The sequence below is a fragment of the Ischnura elegans genome, chromosome 6 (genome assembly GCF_921293095.1).
Source record: "Ischnura elegans chromosome 6, ioIscEleg1.1, whole genome shotgun sequence".
Taxonomy (NCBI): domain Eukaryota; kingdom Metazoa; phylum Arthropoda; class Insecta; order Odonata; family Coenagrionidae; genus Ischnura; species Ischnura elegans.
Window position 1 is genome coordinate 56359001 of NC_060251.1, and position 25630 is coordinate 56384630.

At 36.6% G+C, this 25630-nt stretch overlaps 1 protein-coding gene across 7 annotated transcripts in view; it reads right to left on the minus strand.

Moving 5' to 3' along the window:
* LOC124160739 (inter-alpha-trypsin inhibitor heavy chain H4-like) overlaps nucleotides 1–25630 on the minus strand; it is a 79958-nt gene that overhangs the window by 11488 nt on the left and 42840 nt on the right. For 2 of the 7 annotated variants that reach the window (XM_046536740.1, XM_046536739.1), the window contains exons 3-16: nucleotides 19811–19998; nucleotides 19114–19224; nucleotides 18508–18649; nucleotides 17762–17870; nucleotides 17055–17254; nucleotides 15928–16146; nucleotides 15708–15819; nucleotides 13894–14108; nucleotides 12321–12512; nucleotides 10651–10933; nucleotides 7392–7649; nucleotides 5175–5257; nucleotides 3602–3758; nucleotides 3250–3377 (exon numbers count right to left, since the gene is read on the minus strand). In XM_046536740.1, the coding sequence (XP_046392696.1) occupies nucleotides 3250–3377; nucleotides 3602–3758; nucleotides 5175–5257; nucleotides 7392–7649; nucleotides 10651–10933; nucleotides 12321–12512; nucleotides 13894–14108; nucleotides 15708–15819; nucleotides 15928–16146; nucleotides 17055–17254; nucleotides 17762–17870; nucleotides 18508–18649; nucleotides 19114–19224; nucleotides 19811–19998 (2397 nt within the window). The remainder of the gene's footprint in view (nucleotides 1–3249; nucleotides 3378–3601; nucleotides 3759–5174; nucleotides 5258–7391; nucleotides 7650–10650; nucleotides 10934–12320; nucleotides 12513–13893; nucleotides 14109–15707; nucleotides 15820–15927; nucleotides 16147–17054; nucleotides 17255–17761; nucleotides 17871–18507; nucleotides 18650–19113; nucleotides 19225–19810; nucleotides 19999–25630) is intronic. The other 5 variants (XM_046536738.1, XM_046536737.1, XM_046536736.1 and 2 more) reach the window with 3 other exon arrangements.

Genomic DNA, 25630 nt, shown 5'->3' on the forward strand with positions numbered 1-25630 from the left:
TTAAATTGGTAAAAACAAAACAAATAATTTAATTTGTAGTTTTGACCGACTTATCAATTGTTGTTGCATTACTAACTCCTAAAAGCATATCACTAAGAAAGAGATGATTTTATTTTGTGAAATTATCCTTTTTTAAATGTCCTATATGTTATCTGGGGCTGAGACGAATCTAAAGAACCTAATATCATTAAAATTGGTGCAGCAGTTCTCGAGTTATAAGTGTTCTAACTAACACGATTTTTTACTTTCTTTTACAGGCGGTCCCCGACTTTCGTACACAATGCGTTCCCGAAAACTTGTACGAAAGTCGAATTGTACGAAAGTCGAACCATTGACTACCATACTAATTAGGGGTTACGTTCCAGAAGAGCGGAATTTACGTACTAAAACCTTTTTTTTCACGGAATTCATTTCAATTGACTTAATTTAAATAATATATTAATAAAACTCCTCAAATCATCTAATTTATTTCGAAAATACGCAGAAAATGCAAATATAAGTTTAAAAAACAAGAACTCCGTTGGCTATCGAGTGAAACTTCCTCTTGGCGTTTAAGTTGACATTCCACTTATTACGTCCACTATAAATAAAAGGACATATCAAGTAGCATAAAAAAATGTATTCGTTGAACCCGCACTCTGGATACCGTCTAATTTTTACACCAAAATTCGACATTTGGCAGGTGACATTCGTGATCGCGTATATTCCGCATGTTATTCAAAAAAGACAAAATACAAACGGAATTCGGGTGATATTTCGTGCAATATCGTTGCTGAAGGTTTACATGAATAGGGTTGTTCAAGCCTATCAGAACGGTCTAAAAAAACGAATGTATATCACTTCTGATGTAATTTCATTTCGATTGGGATGAATGACAGATGCGTTGAAAAAGTAGTGATGGAATTATTAGCAATCAAAATTCGAACAATTTTAAACGCCGCCAAAAACGGTCGGCCATCTTGAAATAGAGGTGATGACGACACAAGCCTGTACGGCTGGCCTGTACCCTCGATCGCTCGATGCCAAGCTGAGTACTCTGCATGCCGACTGGACATTTGCCAAGGTTATTCCTTATTTTGAAATGGCCTATGTTGTGCATGAAGCTTCCGGATGGATCAAGGCGACATGAAATCCATTCTTCAAGTTAGGCAGGCAACGTATGTAGCGTTGACAGGAATTGAAAGTTTTGTATAGCTGCATTTGCTAGGAAACTACGTGCAGTGAACTTTCATTGTGCCTCTAGTGCAAGTGAACACAATTTGCGCCCTTGATGTACCCCTAAGTGAATGATTGCATATAGACGATGAAGTAAAGAGTGAAGTGAGTTGTGAATGTAACTGCTTCGACGAAATTATTTATTTCTTCCATGCTAGTTCAATCAACCCTATACATTTCGATCTAAGGTATCTAACTATTGCCTAGGGGATATGTTTCATATTTGAGCTAGTTGTGCTTTAGGGATACATCGAACGCATATTAATTTTCCATTGTTTGTTCGCTTCTAAGTTCCGTTTGATTTTATTACCTATTCATTTTGAGCATTCACGAGTGTTTACATTTCACGAATTTCGTTGCGCTGTTGTTTGTTTTTGTTTTGGTCATATTTTGGTTACGGTAAGAGTACGGGTAAGAGTAATAGTGAAATTCGAAGTTTTTTGGTGTTACAATAACCGGTTTAGCAATTTGTTTCAGCCTATTCATTTCATTGTCCTCGAAATGTCAATGTGAAATAACGTAAACTGATTCTAAGTCGTTAGTGATGAGTGAGAAGTGAGGTGTGGAGAATCTTTCGAACTTCAAGGAGTGCAAATTCTTTTAGCGTGTGCAGAGTGATTGGAAAACCGATTATCATGTTTTATTAGTGTTTTATATTTATTGTGAGTCAAGTTTTTCATTGAATCAGTTGATTCGGAATATACTGATTATACGTATCAAAAAGACAGCTCGTGAAATATGTGCGTTGTAGTGCTATTTGTGATATGATGAGCAATAAATATGTACAAGTAAGGGTAATTTTGCTTATTATTACTCTTATTAAAGGATAAATTTGGATTTTCTTTAAACACTGATCTGGCGGCAGACGCTGGAGATCTTGAAAAAAAGTGGAATAACCCTGCTGAGCCACTTAAACAACACTGCAGTAGGGCATCTACAGGCTTGTGACGTCACACATCAATTCAAGATGGAAGTAGGGCTTTTTGGCGTAACGTAAAATTTGTCACTGTTTAAAGCCTTCTCTAAACATGTACAATGAAGAAAATAGCATAATATTATTGTCATTGCTCCTTCTGAAGCACGATCTTTCGATTTCTTAAATAAAAAAAATATGGTGAACAACCCTATTAAACAGCACTCAAACGAAAAAACACAATTAAAAAGAAGGTCTTACTAGTTTTATTGAAAGCTATTCGATGATGTCTAGTCAACTTCTTTTGAAAAATATCTTCAATGAAGGCTTTCCTCTTCTCTTGATAAAGGAGCCTATAGCAGGCAGTCTCTCTCCCAAATAAATCACCTAAATTAGAGTCAATTACCAACAATTTACTTCATTATATACGTTCATATTGTTCGCATATACTGCCGATACTGCAATTTGAAACAATTGAATGTTGGGATGCGCAATAAAAATGGCGGGAATTTTAAAAAAATTACGGACCAGCGTCCGAAAGTCCGAATTTAGCGTACGAAAGTCGAGTAAAAGGTGTCAATTTTGAATGTACGAAAGTGCGAATTGTACGAAAGTCGAGTGTACGAAAGTCGAGGACCGCCTGTATATATGATGTATGTATATAGATTGGCATTAGATGCTAGAATTCCGTCACTTTACAATCATGAAAATGCTTTCATCTATCATATCATTTTCATCATATCAATGTATCATTTTCCGTTTTTACAATGATGGATTCCTTCTAATTGTGGATAGATCAATTTCTGGTTATGATTTGAAAAATTATAAGGAAGTATCCCATCCTAGGTATAATTTCCCAGTGCCTAAACTTAAGACGTTAAAAGGAGCCTAATCACAAAAGTAGCGGAGAGGAAATTTAATTTATAAATGGTAGAAAACTCCAACCTATGCACTAACTACAACAGTTTATGCTGTTAATTTGCTGAGAATTTTAAGTTAGCACCCTGATTGTGGTTATGTGAAACAGTTCATGCAATTGCTTCCCATGCCATGCTGAGCTGTGCATGTGAATATTTTGTTCCAGCCAATATTGCGGTTGAAATTCATTAAGTATTACTTACTAGGAGAAAAAAAATCCCCAGCATTAGGAATATATCGATGGGCCTTTGGATTGATGACTCTCCTACCAATGCGGGCATACCACCTTGGTACTTTGGTCTCTTGTTTACATTGTTGAACACCGCAATTTCTGCCAGAGAGAAATTTTCACTTGTACAGCTTAGTTAAAAATGCATTCACCAAAAAGAGAGGGAAAGTAAGAGATTTTTGTTATACTCATGATGCTTAGGATTTTTTTTCTGTATTTGTCTCACTTGATTGTTATTAACTGCCATATGTAAATCTCTCTTAATAAAAGGGTGGTTTTTCAACTATCAATTAGAAAAAAAGAAGTGGAGAGGTATGCCATTTTACCAATTTTATTCTGGATGAATTGTCCATATCCTGGTCCCTTTTCTTTACCTTCTAGAAGTGGGTCAGTGAATGTACTGCTCACTGGTTTGGTAGGATCCACTCCCTTCTTTGGAGGCTTCACAACCACCAGGGAAGTAAGTGGAGTGACAAAACCATACTGTAAAAAAAATCATTAGCAAGAATTAGTGATAAAGACTACAGTATTTTCTGTCATCATGTCATCAATAGAAATTAAAATGAAACGAACTAAAAAAGAGTGACATTTAATTCTTTAACACACTCAATGCGGTCCCAATTTTCATTAAAATTGTCAAAATCGGTGGTAAAGAAAAGAAAGAAAAATAGAGGGAGGTTTCCACGCCATAACTTCCATTCAAATACTTTTTTTTACTAGCGGTGCACTGGATATTAATCGCGTACAGAGGTGGAGAAAAGGCTCCCGGCCCAACCAGCATAGCACGTCAATAGGGTGGTTTCCTATTATGTATTTTTTTATTGCTTGAATCAAAAGATTATTACTCCTGGAGTACGCATTTCACGCTCTTAGATTTTTAAATGAAGATATCTATTTTTTGCGATTAAATGAAAAGTGAAAAGTTTCAAGCACGCAAAAATGCGACGGCTAAGTATGAATGCTGGGAAAAGACCTTGTGAAGTATTTCTGGTTCCCGCAGCCACCGGGTGAGGTGACCTTGGGGCGAGGCTTTGAGTGCCGCTACAATGCAGGCTGCTAGCAGGTAGCAAAGTACCCAGCCAGCAGGTAGCACTTGGCTTCAATAAGGATTAATATTACCCTGTCAAATGAAGGAAACTTCTGACCTTAGGCAATTTTAATATGTGATTATGTATTAAGAAATGTTTCCCTGAGTTCTATGCCTCATGCATGCAATGGTAATCTCAGACGACTACAAATAATTTGGTTTCAGATATCCCAGTTTAGACAAATGATAATGGTCAATCTTAACCCCATTTGAAAAAGGCCAGATTGGTGCCAATGCGATACCACTCCACGTGACGTCACTGGGACCCAGATGCAATACGAAAAGTCAGGAGTTTTGCATTGTCTGAGATCATCAATGCATGCATGAGGAATAGAGCTCAGGGAAATATCTACTAATAATCACTTATTAAAATTGCCTATGGTCGGAAAGTTTCATTCGTTTGATAGGGTATTAATATTCCTCATTTTAGCCAAGCGCCACCTGGTAGCAAGGTACTCAGGTACCTGCTAGCAGCCTGCATCATATCGGCACTCAGAGCCTCGCACCAAGGTCGCCTCTCACAGCGGCAGCCTGAACCAAAATGACATCACATGGGCTTTTCCCAGCATTCATAATTAGCAGTCGAGTTTTTGCGCGATTGAAAATTTTCACTTTTCATTTAATCGTGAAAAATAGATACCGTCATTTAAAAATCTTAAAGTGTACTCCTGGAGTAATAATCTTTCGATTTAGGCGATCAAAAAAAATAGGAATGATGGGATGATTGCCCTGGATCAGGAATCTAACAATATACTGAGGGGGCGGACAGGCTAGTAAACCACTTCATTGAACAATGAAAATGGATAGCTTACCTGCAGGGCCAACTGAAGTGCTTTCTGCTTAGGAGTAAGGGGTGTAGGCTCCTTCGAAATCGGAACACCAATCACAGAAAGACCTGCAAGAATATGTACGTTTTTCTCAGCATGCTTTATCATGTAAAAGATTTTACAACAAGGAAATCTTATATTTACACATATGAAACCAAAACATTAACTTGAAAGATTCTAAAAGGTAGTTTTGTATGCATTCAGTAGATAATATTATGTTTGTATTAATGTTAAGGTAATTTGCCACTACTTCTTTTGGCAGTTATTAACATAATTTATTACTATGCATTTCTTTTAGCAGCTAACAAATGTTATAATTTTTCATTAGAGTTAAAGTAGGTTCACATAATTTACCGCTACTAGGTACTACATGGCATGGTGCATAGATTTGGATGCTGTTTTCAATCTCAGTTGTTGTTTCTTATGATATCTTTAGATTTTGTAATTCTTTTCAACATAAAGCTGTCTAAATGCCTGAAAAGCATTCAGTTAATACAGTAAAACCTCTTTACATAGAAATGGAGGGGTCCAAAATTTGGGCAATGCGATGTAAGAAGGTTCACTATAGAGAGGTTTTAGTGTTATGCACCATTTTTTCATATCCTTTGGAAATGAAAGGCACTACTGTCTTTTAAACCATTATATTTATGTGTTTAAACACACATGCATGCGTCAGTGAACAAATATTTATTATTTAATAATTACAGAAAGCGAGCGCTATCGCATGATTTTTACCGTGATTCAAGAGAAAATGATGTGATCTCTCTCAATTCAACAGTCACTTAAAATGATTGGGATATTTGGATACCTTTTTTCTTATTTACTGTCAGGTATGCTCTCATATTGAACAAAATGGCCACAACTAATGATTAACGTGAAAATTACAGCATAATAAGGTACATATATTAGAAAAAAAAGAGTGAAACAATTATGTATTGCTGAAAATGTCATTCCATGTACGTAATTGTGGCTGCATTAATGGTCTCTTGTTGTCTCGGTACAATTTGCGGAGGTAGTTAGGCCATCTCGGGGGTATCTCCTTGGTATGATAAGTGGAGGTTTTACGATATAAAGAGGTTCACTACAAATAGGTTTACCTATAAATTTACTTGTAAATCAGACGGGACCGTAGGGGTGGTATGATGTATGGGGGTTTAAGATGTAAAGAGGTTCACTACGTAGAGGTTTTACTTTACAGGCGGTCCTTGACTTTCGTACACTCGACTTTCGTACAATTCGCACTTTCGTACGTTCAAAATTGACACCTTTTACTTGACTTCCGTAAGCAAAATTCGGACTTTCGGACGTAGGTCTGTAATTTTTTTAAATTCCCACAATGTTTACTGCGCATCCCAACATTCAATTGTTTCAAATGGCAGTATATGCGAACAATACGAATGTATACAATGAAGGGAATTGTTGGTAATTGACTCTAATCTAGGTGATTTATTTGGGAGACGGACTGCCTGCTATAGGCTCCTTCATCAAGAGAAGAAGAAAGCCTTCATTGGAGAGATTTTTCAAAAAAGTTCACTAGACATCATCAAATAGCTTTCAATAAAACTAGTAAAATCTTCTTTCTAATTCTGTTTTTTCGTTTGAGTGCTGTATAATTCATGTACACCTTCAGCAACGATATTGCACGAAATATCACCCGAATCCTGTTTGTCTTTTGTCTTTTTTGAATAAAATGTGAAATAACGCGATCACGACAGTCGCCTGCCGAATGCCGAATTTTGGTGTAAAAATTAAAAGGTATCCGGAGTACGGGTTCAAAAATTACATTTTGTTATGCTTCTTGATAAGTCTTTTTATTTATAGTGGACGTAATAAGTGGAATGTCAACTTAAACGCTAAGAGGAAGTTTCACTCGATAGCCGACGGAGTTCTTGTTTTTTAACTTTTATTTACATTTTCTGCGTATTTTCAAAAGAAATTAGATGATGAGAAATTTTATTAACATATTATTAAAATTTAGTGAATTGAATTAAAATCCAAGAAAAAAAGGTTTTAGTACATATATTCCGCTCTTTTGGAACGTAACCCCTAATTAGTATGGAAGTCAATGGTTTGACTTTCGTACATTCGACTTTCGTACAAGTTTTCGGGAACGCATTGTGTACGAAAGTCAGGGACCGCCTGTATATGGAAAATTTTAGACACTTGGTATTAATATAATTGAATGTGTGACTATTTACTCACTACTGTTCAACAGAATGCTCTCTGTCGTTGGGGGAGTTGTAACTGGTTCCCATGGGTCCCGCTCTTCCTCATTAGCTAGGTCTTGGTCCAGCAGCTGGCGAATGGTGAGATAAGCCCAAAGCCTTTCCAGAGAACCAGGTTCAGGCTTGCGTACTTCTTGCTCTGGAGTCCTTGGTGGCGGGAACCTGGGATATGGGATGATGATATCATGTTCCAATGACGGTGGAGGAACACCTTGTGATGCTTCAACAGCTGGCACTGAAGTTTAAAAGAGAATTATGCCAATGTTGCCATTTCCATGGCTTAAAATACAACGACCCTTAACTTAACACAGCTGTCCCCATAACCAGTGGGGTAGCCCGGAATTTTGTTCCCGGGGGCCCAAGGGGGGGAATGTTTGAAAAACAGGATACTTAGTGGAGGTTTTTAAACTAATTTTAACACTTTTCATATTGGAAAAACCTTCATTTTTCTAAGAAATCCTACGTAAATTCATGATTTTTCAAAATTTTGTTTTCTTTCATGAAGCAAAGTAATTGTGTTTTTAAATTTCTGGAGAGTCCGGACCCCCCAGACCTCTCCCCGGGTTACGCCACTGCTTGGAGCTTTATACATTCCGTAGCAGTCATCATGATATAATCATTGTCACACAATGTGATCACCGCAAGAATTTGCTTCAATGACAGAAAAAAGCAAAAAAGAAAGCTATATCTTTCTAAGAACATTATTTACCTTAACATAACCTTAATGAATAAATTGACTTTTAAAAAGAAAATTATCACTTTTTGGATTTTTGATCACCATTACAATGATCAAAATGAATACAGAAATATATAAAACATATTGTAGTATATGGATGCACAATCATTTAACCTTTTCCCTACTATACACGTATATATACGTGTGGACGTTTCCTGACCCGGGAGACGACGGCCGTATATTTACGTGTGAGGTTTTCCTAGCCAGGTAAACAAAAGCCGTATATATACGTTTTCTACCTCTCCCCCTTTTAGGACGGTCGCGGGTTTACTTCGTCTTTGTTTCGTAACCCAAACCTGCGGGGTTTAGGATTTACCCTCGGAATCCAGGAGCAGGTACCCGGACCCCTCCTTTTTTATAACCCCTCTTAGCAGTAAGGGACAACGGTCATACAATTGTTTATTCAGTCAGGTTTCGAAATAAATATTTGTTCATTTCTCAAGAAAAATAAACTAAGAATTGAATTATTTGTCTTTTGAGCAGCGTTTACAATTTTTGAACAAAATTCTACGATAAATATTAACTCATATCTCGAGTTATGTATAAAAATCAACAAAGAAATTGTTGCTGCATTAAATGCGTTAATATTGGCCTTAGAATTTTGTTTAAAATTTGACAATGCTCAGAAAAGAAATGAGGAATTCAATTCAAAATCTGCAATTTACGTGCAAGCAACAATTATCCATTTGCTAAATACATATAAGCAATACATAAGTTGACCGTGAACCAATGCCGCAGGTATGGTCGTAAACCCGGAAAGGAGAGAGCACAACTACTCTCGGAGTTTGAGATAATGCGAAGTCGTTGCATGGAGGGGTCAAAAAAGGTTCAGCGAGACCCTTCTTAACAAATGCCCTCCAAAAATGCTCCGTACCATGAGAAACAAGAGTGTCTTGGGGCTCAGTACAGCAGTCTTGCTGAGACAAAAACTCCGCCGTCTCGAAAGGGTTGAAGATTCAAAACTTCAATGAATGTCTTGAATTTCTAGTCCACAAAATGGTATGCCTAAAACCTGAGCCTTATAATTGCATCTGAAATTTCGTTCATAGAAGCGTATGTCAAGATACCAGCCCACAAAGCTGTATCTTGAAGAGTCTGTCCAGACAGCCATGCCTCAACCAATTATGTATTATATTTTGCATCCTCCAGAAGTAGACTGAAACATAAGGGTGGCTGAACCTAAAAAAGCAAATTATAGTACTCAGGGATTTGAAGTTATCTGAAGGCCTGGGTAAATCAATGAAATCAGTGAATTAATCGTCGAGTAAGAGCAAGTACAGATTAAAATGAGAGTAATGATTCCTCTTTCACCATAAGGAGTAATTACAATGCAATTTTTGCTTGTAATTTAAATTACAAGTAAGAATTACATATAGTGAAAAGTAATCGTTTCAAGTGCATTTTACTGTAAAAAATATGCAATAGTTACATGCAACCTGATTATTTACACTCAATGACGACCCCTGGGTGAGCTTGGCTGGTCGTTTTGATTTCATCATGTCATTGGTAATGCAGTGTGGTGCTCTAGACAGCGCATCATCGGCTGCCGACATCCGTCCATCCCTGGAGCGCTTGTGCCACACCTCGACCCTTGCAAGGGACATGCAGTGCTCGCCATACACTTGTGACATTCATCGATGAATGTCCGTTCCCCCCTACACCTTCATCAGTCAGAAAACGAACAGCACCTCTTTGCTTTTCTTTTGATGCCTCCATGTCACTGTTTGCAATGCGACTGGCAGCATTGGATGACTGATGCATGCAAAGGCAGATTTTAGGGGGGGGCAGAGGGGCATGTGCCCCCCCCCCACCCCCCACACCCTTAAAAAATAGGCAAGATTTTTAATACGGTCCCATTATCATTGCGTTCATTTTGTATTACGAGGTATCCTTGCGACCCCCCCAGAACAAAATCCTAGATACGGCCTTGCTTGTGCCTCCCCCCCAGAAAGAAATCCTGGATCCACCCCTGGATGCAAGCTGCTGCTAGCTTTGTATATCCACAGGACGTGCACGTGTGCCCTCTAGAGACGGGCTGGGCACTCCCACTCACTGATAGTACTTGCACCTCATTGCACACAACACAACAGTAGGGTAACAAAGAATATGCTTTAGGGGGGATGTGGGGGATTTGGGGGGGATGAGGGGAGGGGGAGATTAGTGGGGGCCACCCCCCCAGGAAACGGGAAGTTCAGGAAATATTTTGAAAAATAACAAGTCTGAAAATGCATTTTACATCATTTTGGCACTTAAAATTTAACTTTAAGCAGATGCAGTTATTATAGATCAAATCCAGGCAAGATTAAAAAAAAAATTTTTGATTTCTCTGAGGCTTTGGAGTACATAGTTATAGTTACACCACTGCAACACGATACTCTGTCACCGGTTTGCACATTACAGGCTCTGGCTCATTTCTTTTTTAATGCTATAAATAGCAATAACTTTCTAACAGTTGTAATGTCTAGAATAAAAATGAAAGAAACATTTGTAAGGAACCAACCTCCAGCTGAAGATGCTGGCTTCTCCTCCTCCTTGTCATTACTCATAGGAAGAGGAACCAGTGATGGAGGAGGTGTTGTCGTAGTGGTAGATTTACCAACAACTGCATCTGAAGTGGATGACTGTGTAGACACAGACATAGATGCTGAAGAGGAAGATGATACTACAGTGGTTCCTAAATCATCTTTGGAAATAGTTGGATCATTTACTCTTCCAGCTACAATGACTTCTGTTCCGGCAAAGTATGTGTGGAAATTTGATTCGGTCAAAGATGTCTGGTCCACCTAAAAATAAAAAAAAAAATGCTCCATATCATTCCCTAATATTTGGAAGCAGATTTTGAACTATTTCCCAGCCATTTCCATGAGGAAAATGTACCATACTGTCCAATTTCAGATTTTAAACTTATTTTTGATGAGACAAGTTTATTTCGTGGTCGCGGTCATTATTCGGATTTATCTGTCTGTGTGAACTAACTCACTTGCGCTCGCTGGGGGAGCTCCACCCCCAGAAAAGGCCTGAGGCTTTTCTACGGCATCTGCCAGATCTTAAAATTTGTGTTTAACCCGGTGATGGAACACCGTAACTTATTCAGTTGTAACCCCATGACGGAAGAAACGCGGTCATGGTCGTTGGTCGCGTGGCGTCTACCAGACGCCAAGCCAATTTTTTTTCTTTGCCCATATCGTATTTTCATTGTTAGGAAACTCATGTTCCTTGTATCTTATTATTTTATGATTCTGAAATAGTCACCAACATGATTTTGTCACATCTATGGAATAAATTTTGACATTTTGTTGTTTTTGGAGTCTGGTAGACGCCATGCAACAACCTGAGTTTCAATACATTACATGCTAATAACTTCGTGATATTCATCGAAAAGTTTTTAATTATTTTTATAATTTAAACTAACAACTATTTAGAGCATTGAAATTTGGATATGCGTCTTATTACTACAAATTATTGTAATCAATTTAACACCTGAATAAAACTATTATTGCGAAGAATATACTATGGTTCCCACAAAATTTTAGTGAACTTCGGCATATAATACACCATTTACCCCTCTGCTACATACGTTTATGGTGTCTCATTACATTGATGTAGATCTACATCGATGCATAACATTAACTGTAAACACAAAATAATTATTATGTTGCATCGAATAATAACTTTCCAATCTGATAGAAGATATTTTGGTTCAAGTACAACTGAACGAGCTATCAATATAATATGTTTCCAAAATCAATTATTCCCCCTGTAGGCAAAACTATTATTTGTTAGGTTATTAGCAAAATCCATACTGTGGAACTCTGAAAAATATGTTTGCGTTTACTGTGCAAATTAAACATGTTGATATAATTTTGATGAATTGCTGCAAGAAACATTAAAATAAGGTAGCAGTCTTTTATAAGTACAAATATCTCCCTCATTATTAAGTATAAATTTGCTGTTCATTCATGAAATTAAATAATCAATGAATGATTTATTATAGTTAAAAAAGTTACTTCTACTGCCATGCAGTTCGTTTCACCTTTCCAAAATGGTGTCTGTGAGATGCCACGTGACAATGAACATTCCAAAATGTGACGGGACTGACTGAGGATTAATAAAAGCTAAATTCAGAGTTTCATATGCTTTCAAAAACATATTGCCTTGATTTGTGCTCACCTTGGGATTAACATAAGAAAATGTAACGTTATTCAGAAGTGGAGAAGATACTTCTTGGAAGAACGATTCCAGCTGCAGAGTAGCATCAGCTGCTTCATAAATTCTCCTGGCAAAAGCATGGTTCTGGAGGGAAAGCTTTCTCACGAATTTGAAGTCAGCATCATTGCCAAAAGCCAAAGAGAATATGGGAGCCTGTAATTGAGAGCATTTATAATAGGAAATTAAAATATGCCTAAAATTAAATTATATAATTTTAGATTCAAAAGAGGAGCAAGGATAAAAGAAGTTACCACTCTATGGGAAGGTTAACAAAACCCAAAATGAAATAAATAAGTCTTAGCATTCAGATAATATTAACAATATATGTATGTATGTGGTAACATTGGTGAAATTGATTGTGCATGCCTGGCTAATAAAAAAAGGCCTTCTACTCAATCGAGGAATTCCTTGATAGCGACAAGGGTGATTTAATTTTTTTGTGATTTAATATTCTCCATAATTTCACCAAAATGTTCATTATAATTTCTTGTATCTTTTAATATTTTTTGTATATTTTGTGACTGAATATTTTCAGAAATTGCACTAATAATATAATAATTTTCTGTATTTGCAATATTTTGTATACCAATCATGACGAAGACTAATGCAAATTGTGTTTTGTTTTATGTCTAATAAATATTATTATTATTGTTAACATTGGTGGTATTGGTGAAAAGGAAACCATCTTATTCTAGCTTAACAAAATTTGAAGTATTTCTCCCCAAATTTATCCACAAAATGATGGACTGAGATTAACACAAAGATATGAAACAAGTGGGTACTTGTTGGTGGATCATAGTCCTCAGACTAGGAAACCAGGCCTCCACCTATCACATCAACTCATTACTTAATGTTATCCATTTAAAAAGGGTGAGTAAATTCAATCATTAATGTAGCCTCAGACAATCAAAGAATCTCAATTAAATAACTATGGTAACTGTAACACTGTTGTGAGTGTTGATCTACACTTGACAAAAAAATGTGGTCATGACATGCACGAAAAATGGGTACAATTGGTGAGACTGGTCGGCAACTACAGAAAAAGTATAAGGAGAGGTAGAAAAGATGGACTAGGTAGGTATACACTTCCGGGGTAATATCTATGTACTGTGAGTGTAAATTATTGGTATCGCGACACAGTGATAAAATTGTGATGACATTTGTGTACCCAAAAATGGTGATTGATGTGTAAATATTGTGTACACTTCTGGTGGATGAATAGACTAGTAACTTAGTGGTATAATCTGTGTAACATCTGATGCATCACATTGAGTATGGCTGTGGTATCAATAATGTACAGGTTGTACCAACTGTACGATTTGTGTAACTTTGTGAGTAGAAAAATGTAGTAAATGTGTAATTTTATATAATGTACCATATTTTTACACATACATATATGTTACATTGATCTTTTGCCAGGGTATTGCTTGGAAAATTTCAATCACCAAATATAATAATCGATAGCAATAAAAAAAGGAAAATTATTAACTTATATAATGTGACGAGGACAAAAATATTACCAAAGATATCTTACCCTAGCTTCGGTGTTCATTGCCCTTGTACCAGCAAGGATTTTAGAGAGGCGGGTCTCACCAGTGGTGGGTTCTCCATCAGTGAGGAAAATGACTAGAGGTTGAGGAAGAGGTGAACTGCTATTCTGTTCCTCCAATGTCCTGCGGAATGGATCACCACTCAACCCACGTGCTGCTATTTGAATGCCTGAACGGAGTGCAGCAGCAATGTTGGTTCCTAGAACAAAGGTAACGTATATGCTGTTAACCAACTGCTTACAAATGAAAAGGATCCAAAGAAAATATTTGGGGGATGGTCTACTTGGGCAGTGTGCAGCGAGGGGGGTATTTGGGGGATAAACCCCCCCCCCCCAGAGCTCAGATAAATTTTTAAGTTTAATCCATTTTACTTAATTGGATAAGTATTACTTATAGCATAGTGTTAGGATTGATCAAACATCCGTCAGAAAGCCGTAAAACTTGCCATTTCAAACCATTATTCTTATAAGTTTTCTGGAGGAGGGCCCCCTGCAACTCCTGCTTACCCTGGCGGGTATGTAATACCTCCACACTCCTAAGTATTACTTGTGCCTAAAACCCCCCTTAGCCTTAATTCTTGGCTGTTCCCCCTGTTCTAGGGAGCATAGGCAAAATAAACTGCATGACCAGTTGCTAGGATAAGGATTTTAAGGTCCTCGAGGTGATAATTTTGCTCATTTCAACTAACTTTATATTTGTTCTCTAACTGAGGGACTATACCGTGGAGTAAACTTGTATCTATGGATGGCAATTCTTCAAAGTTGTAATTGATTGGCCTCAACAAAGCACTTTAAAAAAAAATTACTTTAATACTTACATTTAAAATTAAATGTTTCTGTAGGAACGATTTAGCTTCAAAAAGACATTTCCTTGGTAAATGATTGGTTATATGTATGTACTTAGAAAATTTGTCACTTTACTTTAGCTCTGCCAATTGAAACATTTTTTTCCCTCTAATATAATGAATACAGCTATGAAGTAAAAATACAATTGACCACAATGGTGCATAAGTTCATTGACTCAAGTATTTATGGAAATAGAATCATATTTATCCTCTTGAGGTTATTGATATAGAAATTCTATGCCAGCAATTGAATTACTAAAGATCTGATGATTAAATTAAGATAAAGATGTTCTGAAACCAATTATGTATGATGGCATTTGATAAAGTGACCGATGTCCAGTGGCACCGACTCCATGGGGCCTGAGGGGGCCCGAGCCCCCTCAAAAATTGGTTATGGGTGTGAGGAAAAAAATGTGCCAGGCTTGTCGATTTTCCCCGGAGTGTCCAGATATCGTGATTCGAGTTATCAGGGTTCTAATGTTGATCATATGACTCTTTTAAAATGCTTAAAAAACTTAAAACTCACTACTTATAAACTTTCCTGGGGCAAGATCCCCGGTTTGGGCCCCTCCAATATTTTTCGTAAGTCGGCGTCCCTGCTGACGTCAGCAGTGGTGCAGCGAGGGGTTTTGGGGGATATAACCCCCTCCCCCCCAAGAGCTTAGAGAAATTTTGTAAGTTTAATCCATTTTACTTAACTAAATAGATTAATATTACTTGTATACTAGTGTACGAATTAATAACATGTCCCTAAGAAAGCTTTAAAACTCACCATTATGGCTATTTATCTTAAAAAAAATTTCTGAGGGAGGGCCTCTGCACCTCCTGCTTACCCTGGTGGGTATTCCATGCCCCCAGATCCCCCAGTATTAGTTGCATCTAAAACCCCCCAAGTCTTAATTCTTAGCTGCACCCTGGACATCACAATTGGTACTTGAAAATATCTACACGTACCTCCATAAGCCTCCATGGTCTTGATATATTTTTTGGCCTTCTCAATGTTTTGAGATGTGACAGGATGTATTCCCTGGCTGTTTTCTGATTCCCTGGTTAAAGGAGACCACTCCTGAAAATAAATTTCAATACCATTAAGAACAATGCCCGAACCACACTGATTCAAAAATTACTAACGCATATTTTGATGAATATAGCTGGTAATAAAAAAGTTTCTAACCTTGACAGAGTCACTAAATTGGACAATGCTGAAATAATCTCCTTTTGCATCCAAGGAATCCAGAATCAGAGCCATTGCTTCCTGGAGTTGCTGAATCTTACGTCCCCACATTGATCCAGAAGTATCAAGGACAAAAATGACATGCTTGTGACGCTTCCTAGATTCTTCAACACTATCTTCTGATGGTGCAAAGAAATGGACAAAGTATCCATCTCGCAACTGAAACAAAGGGTAATTTAAATATAAGTTATTCACGCAAACACTCCATAATGCCATTGAATCCGTTCTTCTATTTCATTTATATTGAATAATATCTTTAGAATGCAAGTATCAACAATTTCTATACCCAACATCACGACTAGCAAAATAAAAGTGTCTAAAGGCCAAAATATACGCAGCATTCTAATGGATTATGATATGTAATTTTTGAAACCTGTTATCCTTCGACATAGACAACACACTGTTACTCAGTCTCCAAAAGATGATTTATGTACTTACTTCCTTTGAGATTTAAGGCTTTTTCCAAAGCAATTATTAATTATGTACCTCTTTTAGTAAATAGTGATAAATAAAAATTTTCAATGGCTTATATGTAATTAAGTATCCTCAACTCCTATTTCATAGCATCAGCGTAAGATGTGCTTACTTTTTCTAAAACATGCTAGCCAGGAATTTTAATAAGTACTGATTATGTGTGTGAAGTGATTTACTAAACAATGCATATTTTATACATAGCTCAAAATTTCAATTTTTTTCCCTTTATGCTTGTTGTCTTTACTGTGCAACCTTGAATAAATTTTAACAAATTTAATTTCTTATCCAGCATTATTTGTATTTTAATTGAACTCTGAATTCACAATATAAATGGCACTGGGGAAAGTGATCGTTTTTGTAATAAAGGGGTCCTCGATGCATGACTACATCCTTCACTATGCCAACCCATCAATGTTGCATTACTGAGACATTTGTCATGGATGATGTGCTCATTCAATAATTATCTTTTCATTTAATGGATATACATATGTACCTCTATGATTAATGGGTGCCTATTAGATGTTATTTGGAGAATATATCATTAATTCAGAACATAAGAATTATAAAAGAATGATATTAGGTAGGTGGCTTACCAGAACATCTCCGCTTGGAGAATGATGGTCTACATCATACTGAACTCTAAGGCGCTGGGTAGAGGTTTCCTCTGGAATACTGTTGGGGAGTGAGTTTTCATCCTTCTTCTTTTCATTCAGTTTCTTCTGCTGCTCCAAAGAGGGTGCGTACGTAATGAGGGCACTCTTGGGGGTTGGTCTCGTTATTTTCACTAGTTCATCTGCAAAGGAAATAAGATGAATGATTTGGAGAGTTCATAAACTTCATCACGCCAGCTTAAGAAATCATGAAGTGAGGATCATATGGAATTTTTTTGAGGAGGTCACGCTGAAAGTTTTTATACCAAATCCATACTTCATTACTTTTCTTACTGTTATCGAAACACTCCTTTTACATTCAGCTGACAATTCAAACATGGAAACAAACTGCTTGAATCTTTACACCCCACAAGTGCATTTGGATAATGATTCCAATATTGAATAAATACTTTAGGACTTTTCAACAGATAAATTAAACATTTATGTTATTTATGTGTTTTTCGCCACAGGCACAACTGTACACATTTTAGAGAATAAAACCTATTTTTGAGAGCACATACAAACATCAAGGTAAACACCTCAAGTTTTATGAGCTATAAGTCTCAGGATACAACTGAAAATTTCTCAGAGTGAATGAGAGAAATGAAAATCAACTATGAATGGCAGAGGCAGATAAAAATTTTTCTTACCTGATGGCACTGTTCCAATTTCATTATTACCAGCTGGTTCAGGTACTTTGATTTTTGTGATATTTTGGGGTTCCTCAATGGCAACCTCAACTTTCATATCGCGAACCACCTATGAAGACAGTAATTATATCATTACATGTGAAGTTATAATGAAAGATCTTCTTGAAATCTTTTTTTTTAACTCAAGTACCCTGAATGGAGGAGCCTGAAATAGTATCCCTAATAGAGCATAGGCAATACAATTGGGCATACAATTAAAAAAAGCATATATGTAATTGTTAAATAATAATTGAATATGTGTTTGACAAAGACGTTTGTAAATGATTAACCAATTGGGAGGATATTTATGAATATGGTACTTTATTCGTGCAAATTTGAAAAGTATGTACTTATTAAAAATGATTATAGAATATCATTAATAGTAGTCTAGTGACTGAGGAATAGTTAGAAAGGCAATTTTTAATAAAGTTATACATAAATATGTTAAATTAATGTGAGATAAATAAAGTTTTATATATAGGGGTAGTTTTAAATGTATATGAAATGACTTAACAACATCAAAAGGTGACATTATGTTACAGGGATATTACATTAAGATAAAAATGAAAAATATCTATGGCCAAAAACTAAGGCCCACAGAATTTATACAAGTAAAGGCCACAGCAACTTCAAAACTTTCTCCCAGCGGCCTTAAGACCTGTAGTGCTATGAATTTCATGCATCGATCATTAAAACTATTTTGCTACCTTATCACTCGTGATGAGATGAATAATGTGATCATAAACTCCCAAGCGACGGGTCAGCAGCTCCTCGTACGTGAGGTTAAATGTCATTTTAGTCATAGGCTCAATGTTCACAGAGACAGCGAATAAGTTTGAATCCCTAGCACTGAAAAATAAGTTAAATCAATGCATTCAGTAAAGTAACATATAAGGCTCATAGCCATACCCTAAAAACTATTATTCAAATCTAGTAAGCTTGTGACTGACCGGAGGAAAAATCTTTAATATTAAGGTTTAATACTAATTCATATGCCATGAACAGTAGCAAATAATAACAGTGATTTTGAACACAACTAACACAACTATAAATTCAAATATACTTCTCAAATGATACAAATATGATAATTTCAGATAAAAAATCCCCATGAAATATAAGGGTGGTTACATGAAATAAATTCACAACATCAATATGTCTTTTTTTTTCAATTTGATTTCAAAATTTTCAATAACAAAGTGCCGGTATGTTTCAATTTTTAAGGCAACGTTAGTGTCTCAAACGATTGCAAAATCTAAAATGAAATTCTCAGTACACCGCAAGGTAAGAACCAAGACATAATTAGCTTAGCTTACCTAACTGCGACCTGTGCTGCCGTGTGTCCTTGTTCAACTGCTGCTTGATATATCTTGTTGGCTTCTTCCTTTTCTTTCACATATGCTTTGTAAACCTTCTCTCTCACCTCCCTGAATTCAAGAATAAAAATTATATTATCATTTATGACCAAAATTTAAACCAAAGAGGCCAAATAAAGGGTATTTATAATGTGTTTTCACAAATTATTAAAATATCCTAATTAAAATTTTGATGTCTTACAACATCAACGGCTTATTCCAACTTTTAGCCATGGTGATTTACAGCAGGGCACCGAGATTGAAAATAACAATGGGCATTCATAGGTACCTTCAGATGCAGTGGCTCTGTTCTGCAAACAGCCACCATTGTCATTGCGACAACTATATATTTCAATATTGCAAGGCATTATTATGACTGCAGCATTATTATGACTGCTGTGAAATGTATAGCTTAGCCTATGCCTAGCTTAGCTATTACTAGTTTAGAACATGCCATTAGGATTACAGCACACCTACCTAAAATACCACATCACAGACAGCACATGGCAAAAAGATGGATTGGCCATAGAATAAATTATCATTTACTAAACATATGTAGCAAGATTAAATTAAGGTTTAAAACCTAGTGACTGTAGTATGGCTAATCACATGAAATTAATATTTATTTCATTACATTCCTGCATTTATCGAAACTCACATAAGGAATCCTGAGATGAAAGCCTTTTCAGGAAGAACAAACTGGAATGTCACTTCAGCAGCTTTTGACCCTCTATTTACAACTCTGCTGGTAACAAGGGTGGTGGCGTAACGGTATTTCACATCAGACCGAATGTGTAAACTGTAAACTTCAGGGCCCTCCGAATCCTTCGATACTGGCTCCGGAACCTGCGTAATAAAAGATTAGTATAGAAAATTATTTTTATCCATTATTTTGAAGAAAATGCGGCAAAAGAATTGAGGCATAATGTATGCAGTCCTCATCATACCATTTATATGGGTAGACAGATTTATTTGGATGGTGAGTTCACATTAGACATTTAATTCATTGAAACACTTCATCACTTCTATAAACCAGTAAAAATTTAGCCCTTTTACGGCCTCCAGCCCGATATATCGGCCCTCGCTGGTTGAGCGAAAACTGGCAGGGGCCGATGCATCTTACTTATTACATACTTATTTGACTTTTTTTTTCGTGATTGTGACCTCTTCAAAGGCTGTAATTCAAGAAAACCCCCATAATCTATCTATGGTTCTAAGATATAAATGTATCTTAAATATTGGGAAAAAATCTAGACGCATTAAATAAAATTAAGTAGCTGAAAAATTTTAAAATCTAAACTGTTGCGAATTCCAGAAAATAGCCATGGCAGTCTTCGCACATCCCACTTGAAATGGGCTGGCAGTGAAAGGGTTTAATCTAAAACCTGAATTGCACGATCATTTTTTCTGTCTCTTTTTATTTAAAAAAAATTATTTATAGAATCATTCAAAAACAGCCAAAACAGCCTTTAAATTGAATAGACAACTTAAAATCTGCAGCTTTAACAAATATAAACTATAAAAAAACTATAAAAAGGATATTAAAAAAAGACGGAATTTAGGTGGTGCAGTAGGTGATTATTACGAAAGGCACGGGTGCGAATGTGGAGTGAAAAGAAAGGCAGTATTTCTGAGAATCAGAACTTGCCATTTAGGGCATTGAAAATGTTGGAAAGATAATGAAAATTCCTACCAGAGGATAGTGGGCAGATAGAGGATTGATAGGGCAGACATTACTTCAGAGCAAGAAGAATTATGGAGGTGAGGAACACGGAGTCAGACTACTGAAATAAAGAAATTAACAGGGCATTCAAGAATTTTAAGGTCTTTCGAGCAACAACTCAAACAATCTCTCCATTGACGGTGGAGAAATAACTATTTAATTTCATGTTGCCAGATCCTTTGGATCAGTGGCGCAGCGAGGGTGGGGTTTTGGGGGATAAAACCCCCCAGAGCTCAGAATAATTTTTAAGTTTAATCCATTTTACTTCATTGGATTGATATTACTAATAGAATAGTGCAAGGCTTAATAAAATATCCCTCAGAAAGCCATAAAACTCACCATTTTTAACCAAGGGCATACCCAGGATCATAACTAGGGGGGGGGGGGGGGCCATGGTCTAGAGGAGGGCAAGCCAAGTTTTGACATTAGTTTATGAGATTATTTCCTTGAAAAAAATAGCTCTATTTTAGTTTTTTTATCTTATACTAATACATATCATTTTTCGTGGGTTTAAAGAAAATTTGTTGAATACTTTCGTTTCATTTCAGTACTGATTTTTCTTAAAGACTTTTGCAATTTTTGCTTCTAGGGGGGCAACTGCCCCCCTCCCTGCCCCTTGCTTGGTACACCCATGTTTTGCACCATTTATCTTAAAATTCCGCAATTTATTAATCTCGCACATACCGCTTATCCTGGTGGGTATTCCATACCCCCACACACTCCGATGTTAGTTGCACCTAAACCCCCCCCCCCCCTTAATTCCTAGCTGCGTCCCTGCTTCCCAGTGAGAAATGGGTGGTGGAATCCACGTGGAAATGTAACGTGGATACCACGTGTTTTTGGTCGTGGAACCCACGTGGAAATTTGGTGGAAAAATTAAAACAGCAGTAGGTGCTGTCCTAAAACCATTAAAACCTCAACCACTCTATGTCTAAACCTTCTATATATGTGTCTACGATTTTTCATGTGCTCTCATGGCTGCCTTTCCACGAATTATATAAAAATAGAATGTGCGATACATTTTCACATAACTAGCGTGGTTTCAGGATGATAAATGACGCAATGTCACACCAGAGAGTTAAGTTCCACAAATTAGAAATTCTGTTTACCATTTTATGCTAATCACCACAAATCCACTTGAAATCAACGTGGATTCCACGTGGGTCCCACCACTCAATATCCACCACCACCAAATATCCACCACTCAACGTGGATTCCACGTGGGTTCCACGTGGACTCCACCACCCATTTCTCACTGGGTTTGGATACATTACTATCTTCGGCAGGCAAACACTTGAAGTGATGAGTTGTCCACAGCATCCAGTGAGAGGGCAAAATGGCCAATCAGAGAGCTTGACTCAAAGTTTCTATAGCATAAGAATGGTGCATTGTCGACCTAAGCATCATTAGTAATTTTGGATTCCACTAGCATCAACTATCCAGGTTTATCCTTTTGCGACACAATTTTTCTCCATCCTTTGCATCACAGCAATGACGTACATATTTAATTATCTCTAATGTAATTTAAAACATTAAAAATGGGAGATGAAGGGGCCTCATAAGTGAAATGGCATGGCAGTCCAGGAAATGGAGCTCAAAAAAGTGCAAAATCTTACAATCTTTTCAAACTGAATCGATTTGCGTACAAATTTGTAATTAGACTAATCATACCCTCTACTTCAAAATCTATACCATGCCGATGGACACTTTTTATTTTTTTAGGGGTGAAAACTACCCCTAAATGCTAAAAGTTAAAAAAAACTATATTTGAAAGATTTATATGGGTAAAATTTAGTTTGTATTAGTTGAATAATGATTGTTTTATACTTTGGAACATAATTTCAGAATATTTCAACCCTTATATGGGTTTAATGTAAACAAAATAATTTATCCTAACAACTTAATTATTCAATTAATTATTCGTCACAGTACTTTGATTTAAGAATGTCATGTTTAAGATATGTACTAATTTTATTTTGCAACTTTTTAACCCTTAAAAATCACCCCATGTAATATTGTAATGTTTATAAACTACTATAATAACTTATAAAATTACTTTTCATTTTCTCCTCATATACATCATCTTTTTATCTACATCCAGCCCTTCATTTCCCTACCATAGATGTGTAAATTATATTCCGCATCTCCTCCTGTGACATTCGGTAAGATAAATCCTCCACTCTGAGGGGAAGAACGTTTTTTTTCGCACCGGTTCATCCTCTAACACTCCACCTCCCACTCCAGCTGGTAACTCTGTTAAGCGTCGTAATAGGGTGGTTTCCTATTTTTTTAATTACCTAAATCGAAAGATTATTACTCCTGGAGTACATATGTCATGCTTTTAGATTTTTAAATGACGATATCTATTTTTCGCGATTAAATGAAAAGCGAAAAATTTCTAGCGCGCGAAAACGCGACGGCTAAGTATGAATGCCGAGAAAAGCCCGTGTGACGTCATTCTGGTTCCGACTGCCGCTGTGTGAGGCGACCTTTGTGCGAGGCTCTGAGCGCCGTTACGATGCAGGCAGTCATCATGAATCAACATGAAGCCTTCTTCTGGAATTGTATTTGGGATCATTATTTGGTGTAGAAAATTTCCATATCATTTTTTTTGTTAAGTCATACATTTCGAATTGCTGTGGTAATGAACGTTGCAATTAAAAAAGAATCCTTTAACAATAGTATTAAATCGACGGTTAATGTTAACTTAGCTCGGAACTAACAGAAAAATACATAATTCATCGAAGGGAAATTTCTACCGTAAGTTGTTAGAATAACTATAGCATTAAATTGGGGGATTCGGGCTCGAATCCTGGGAGAGGTAAATGCTTTCTCCACTCCAGAAATTTCTCATATTATGTACATTTGTAGGTGATTTCGTCTACGTTTAATTCCGGCTATTACTCGCTTTTTTCCTACAATTACTTTTTATCAAATGTCCTAGAGTTTGAAATTCGGTTTTTGCATTATAACTGTGCCGCTAGTTGTGCATATGAGCATTGCTGCCTTGTGGTATTGAATGTTGGGAAATAGCATGCCTCATTGACCTCTAAATTCGCCATAAATCTATATGAAAAGAAGTAGCCTTGGTGCCAAAAATATTCAAAGCACTCACTCATATACTCAGTTATTTAAACTAACTTTTCAATTTACAATGCTTAATAGTATCTAAAATGCACAATTTTACATATTAAAATACTTTATTAAATGTACATATTACTAAAATATTTTTTTAAAATTGAATAATATTATAATATACGTATTAAAAATACTACTTTACTAAACTATACAAATTTTATATTTGAGGTAAAATTATTAAAAATTTGACACAGGTACTTCTGAAAGTTGATTAGTATTAATTCTCTAAACCCTAAAAGTTTCAAAACGATAGTGCAAGTTTGGAGCAAAAAATACGTCATGAAAAAAATATCGGTCAAGCGAGAGTGATGCGTCCTTTTGAATTCACATTTTTTCAGCAGATTGAGGCTTTAATATGCAGAGGGAGATAGGGGAGTGTTATTAAACATGAACGTGACTTTGTCTCATTGTGGTGTAGAGAGGATGGATGTGATGCATGTGCATGGTGGATACTGATGAATTCTTGGTGGCTTAGCTTTTGAGTGAGATGGAAGGCAGACACTATTTGAAGAGTTTGAGGAAAAGGAAAACTGCAGAAAGAATAGGGTAGTTTCCTTCATCAAAGAAAACGAAAGGCATTGATTGCGATTCGTTACCCAACATAAGTGTATTTATAATATACAAATAATTTTGTTTTATTAATCCCAGTTTAGACGAATGGCAATGGTCAATTTTAACCTCATTTGAAAAAAGGCCAGATTGGCGCACATGCAATGCCACTCCACGTGACGTCACAGGGACGTAGTTTCTATACGAGTAGATAGGAGTTTTACATTGTCTGAGATTACCAATGCATGCATGAGGCACAGAGCTCAGGGAAACATCTCTTAATTATCTCTTAATTGTCTTATGTTGGAAAGTTTCCTTCGTTTGATAGGGCATTAATAAACCTTATTTAAGCCATGCGCTACCTGCTAGCAGGGTACTCTGGCAGCTGCTAGAAAAATTATATTGAAAAAAATCATAAATTTACAAAATATTTTTTTAACAAATGACGTTTTTTTTCGATTATGAAAAGCATTAAAATTAGTTTAAAACCCTCTACTTAGCACCCTATTTTTCAAAAACGAACGAAATTCCTGGAAACTACGCCAATGCTACGAAACCAACCAGACCTCCACTATTATGTCCAACCTTAGGGTTGAGGCACAGAGTGATCTAACTGTTGAAAATAAAAATACATATTAAATTTCTCCGGAATTAATCATCTGTCAAATGAAAGAAGGAATTTTATTTTTTCCACCCGTCAGAACGTCCAGCAACTTCTCACAAGAGCTTCGAGACCACACACTCGAGGCAGTGAATTCATCACCATCAACCTTGCACACGTATTACTGCATACATTCCCTTCCCTAACACCCTTAACCACCACCTTCCGTGACCCCTCTACCCCCACCCACCTCTTCTACCCCCCCTTCCCATTGGTCAGCGAAGGTCAACGCCTCCTCCGCTCCTCACGGATTCTTTTTTTCCGCGAGACCGGTTCCGCAGGTATTCTCCGCGGGTGAGACACACAACAGGGGAAGATTCCGTCGCTGTATATCCCCCGGAGGGTGGCAAGGGATATCGGCCCTCCCCCTCCTCACCAGGGGGGTCCCGACGCCCCCGCCGCCGAGT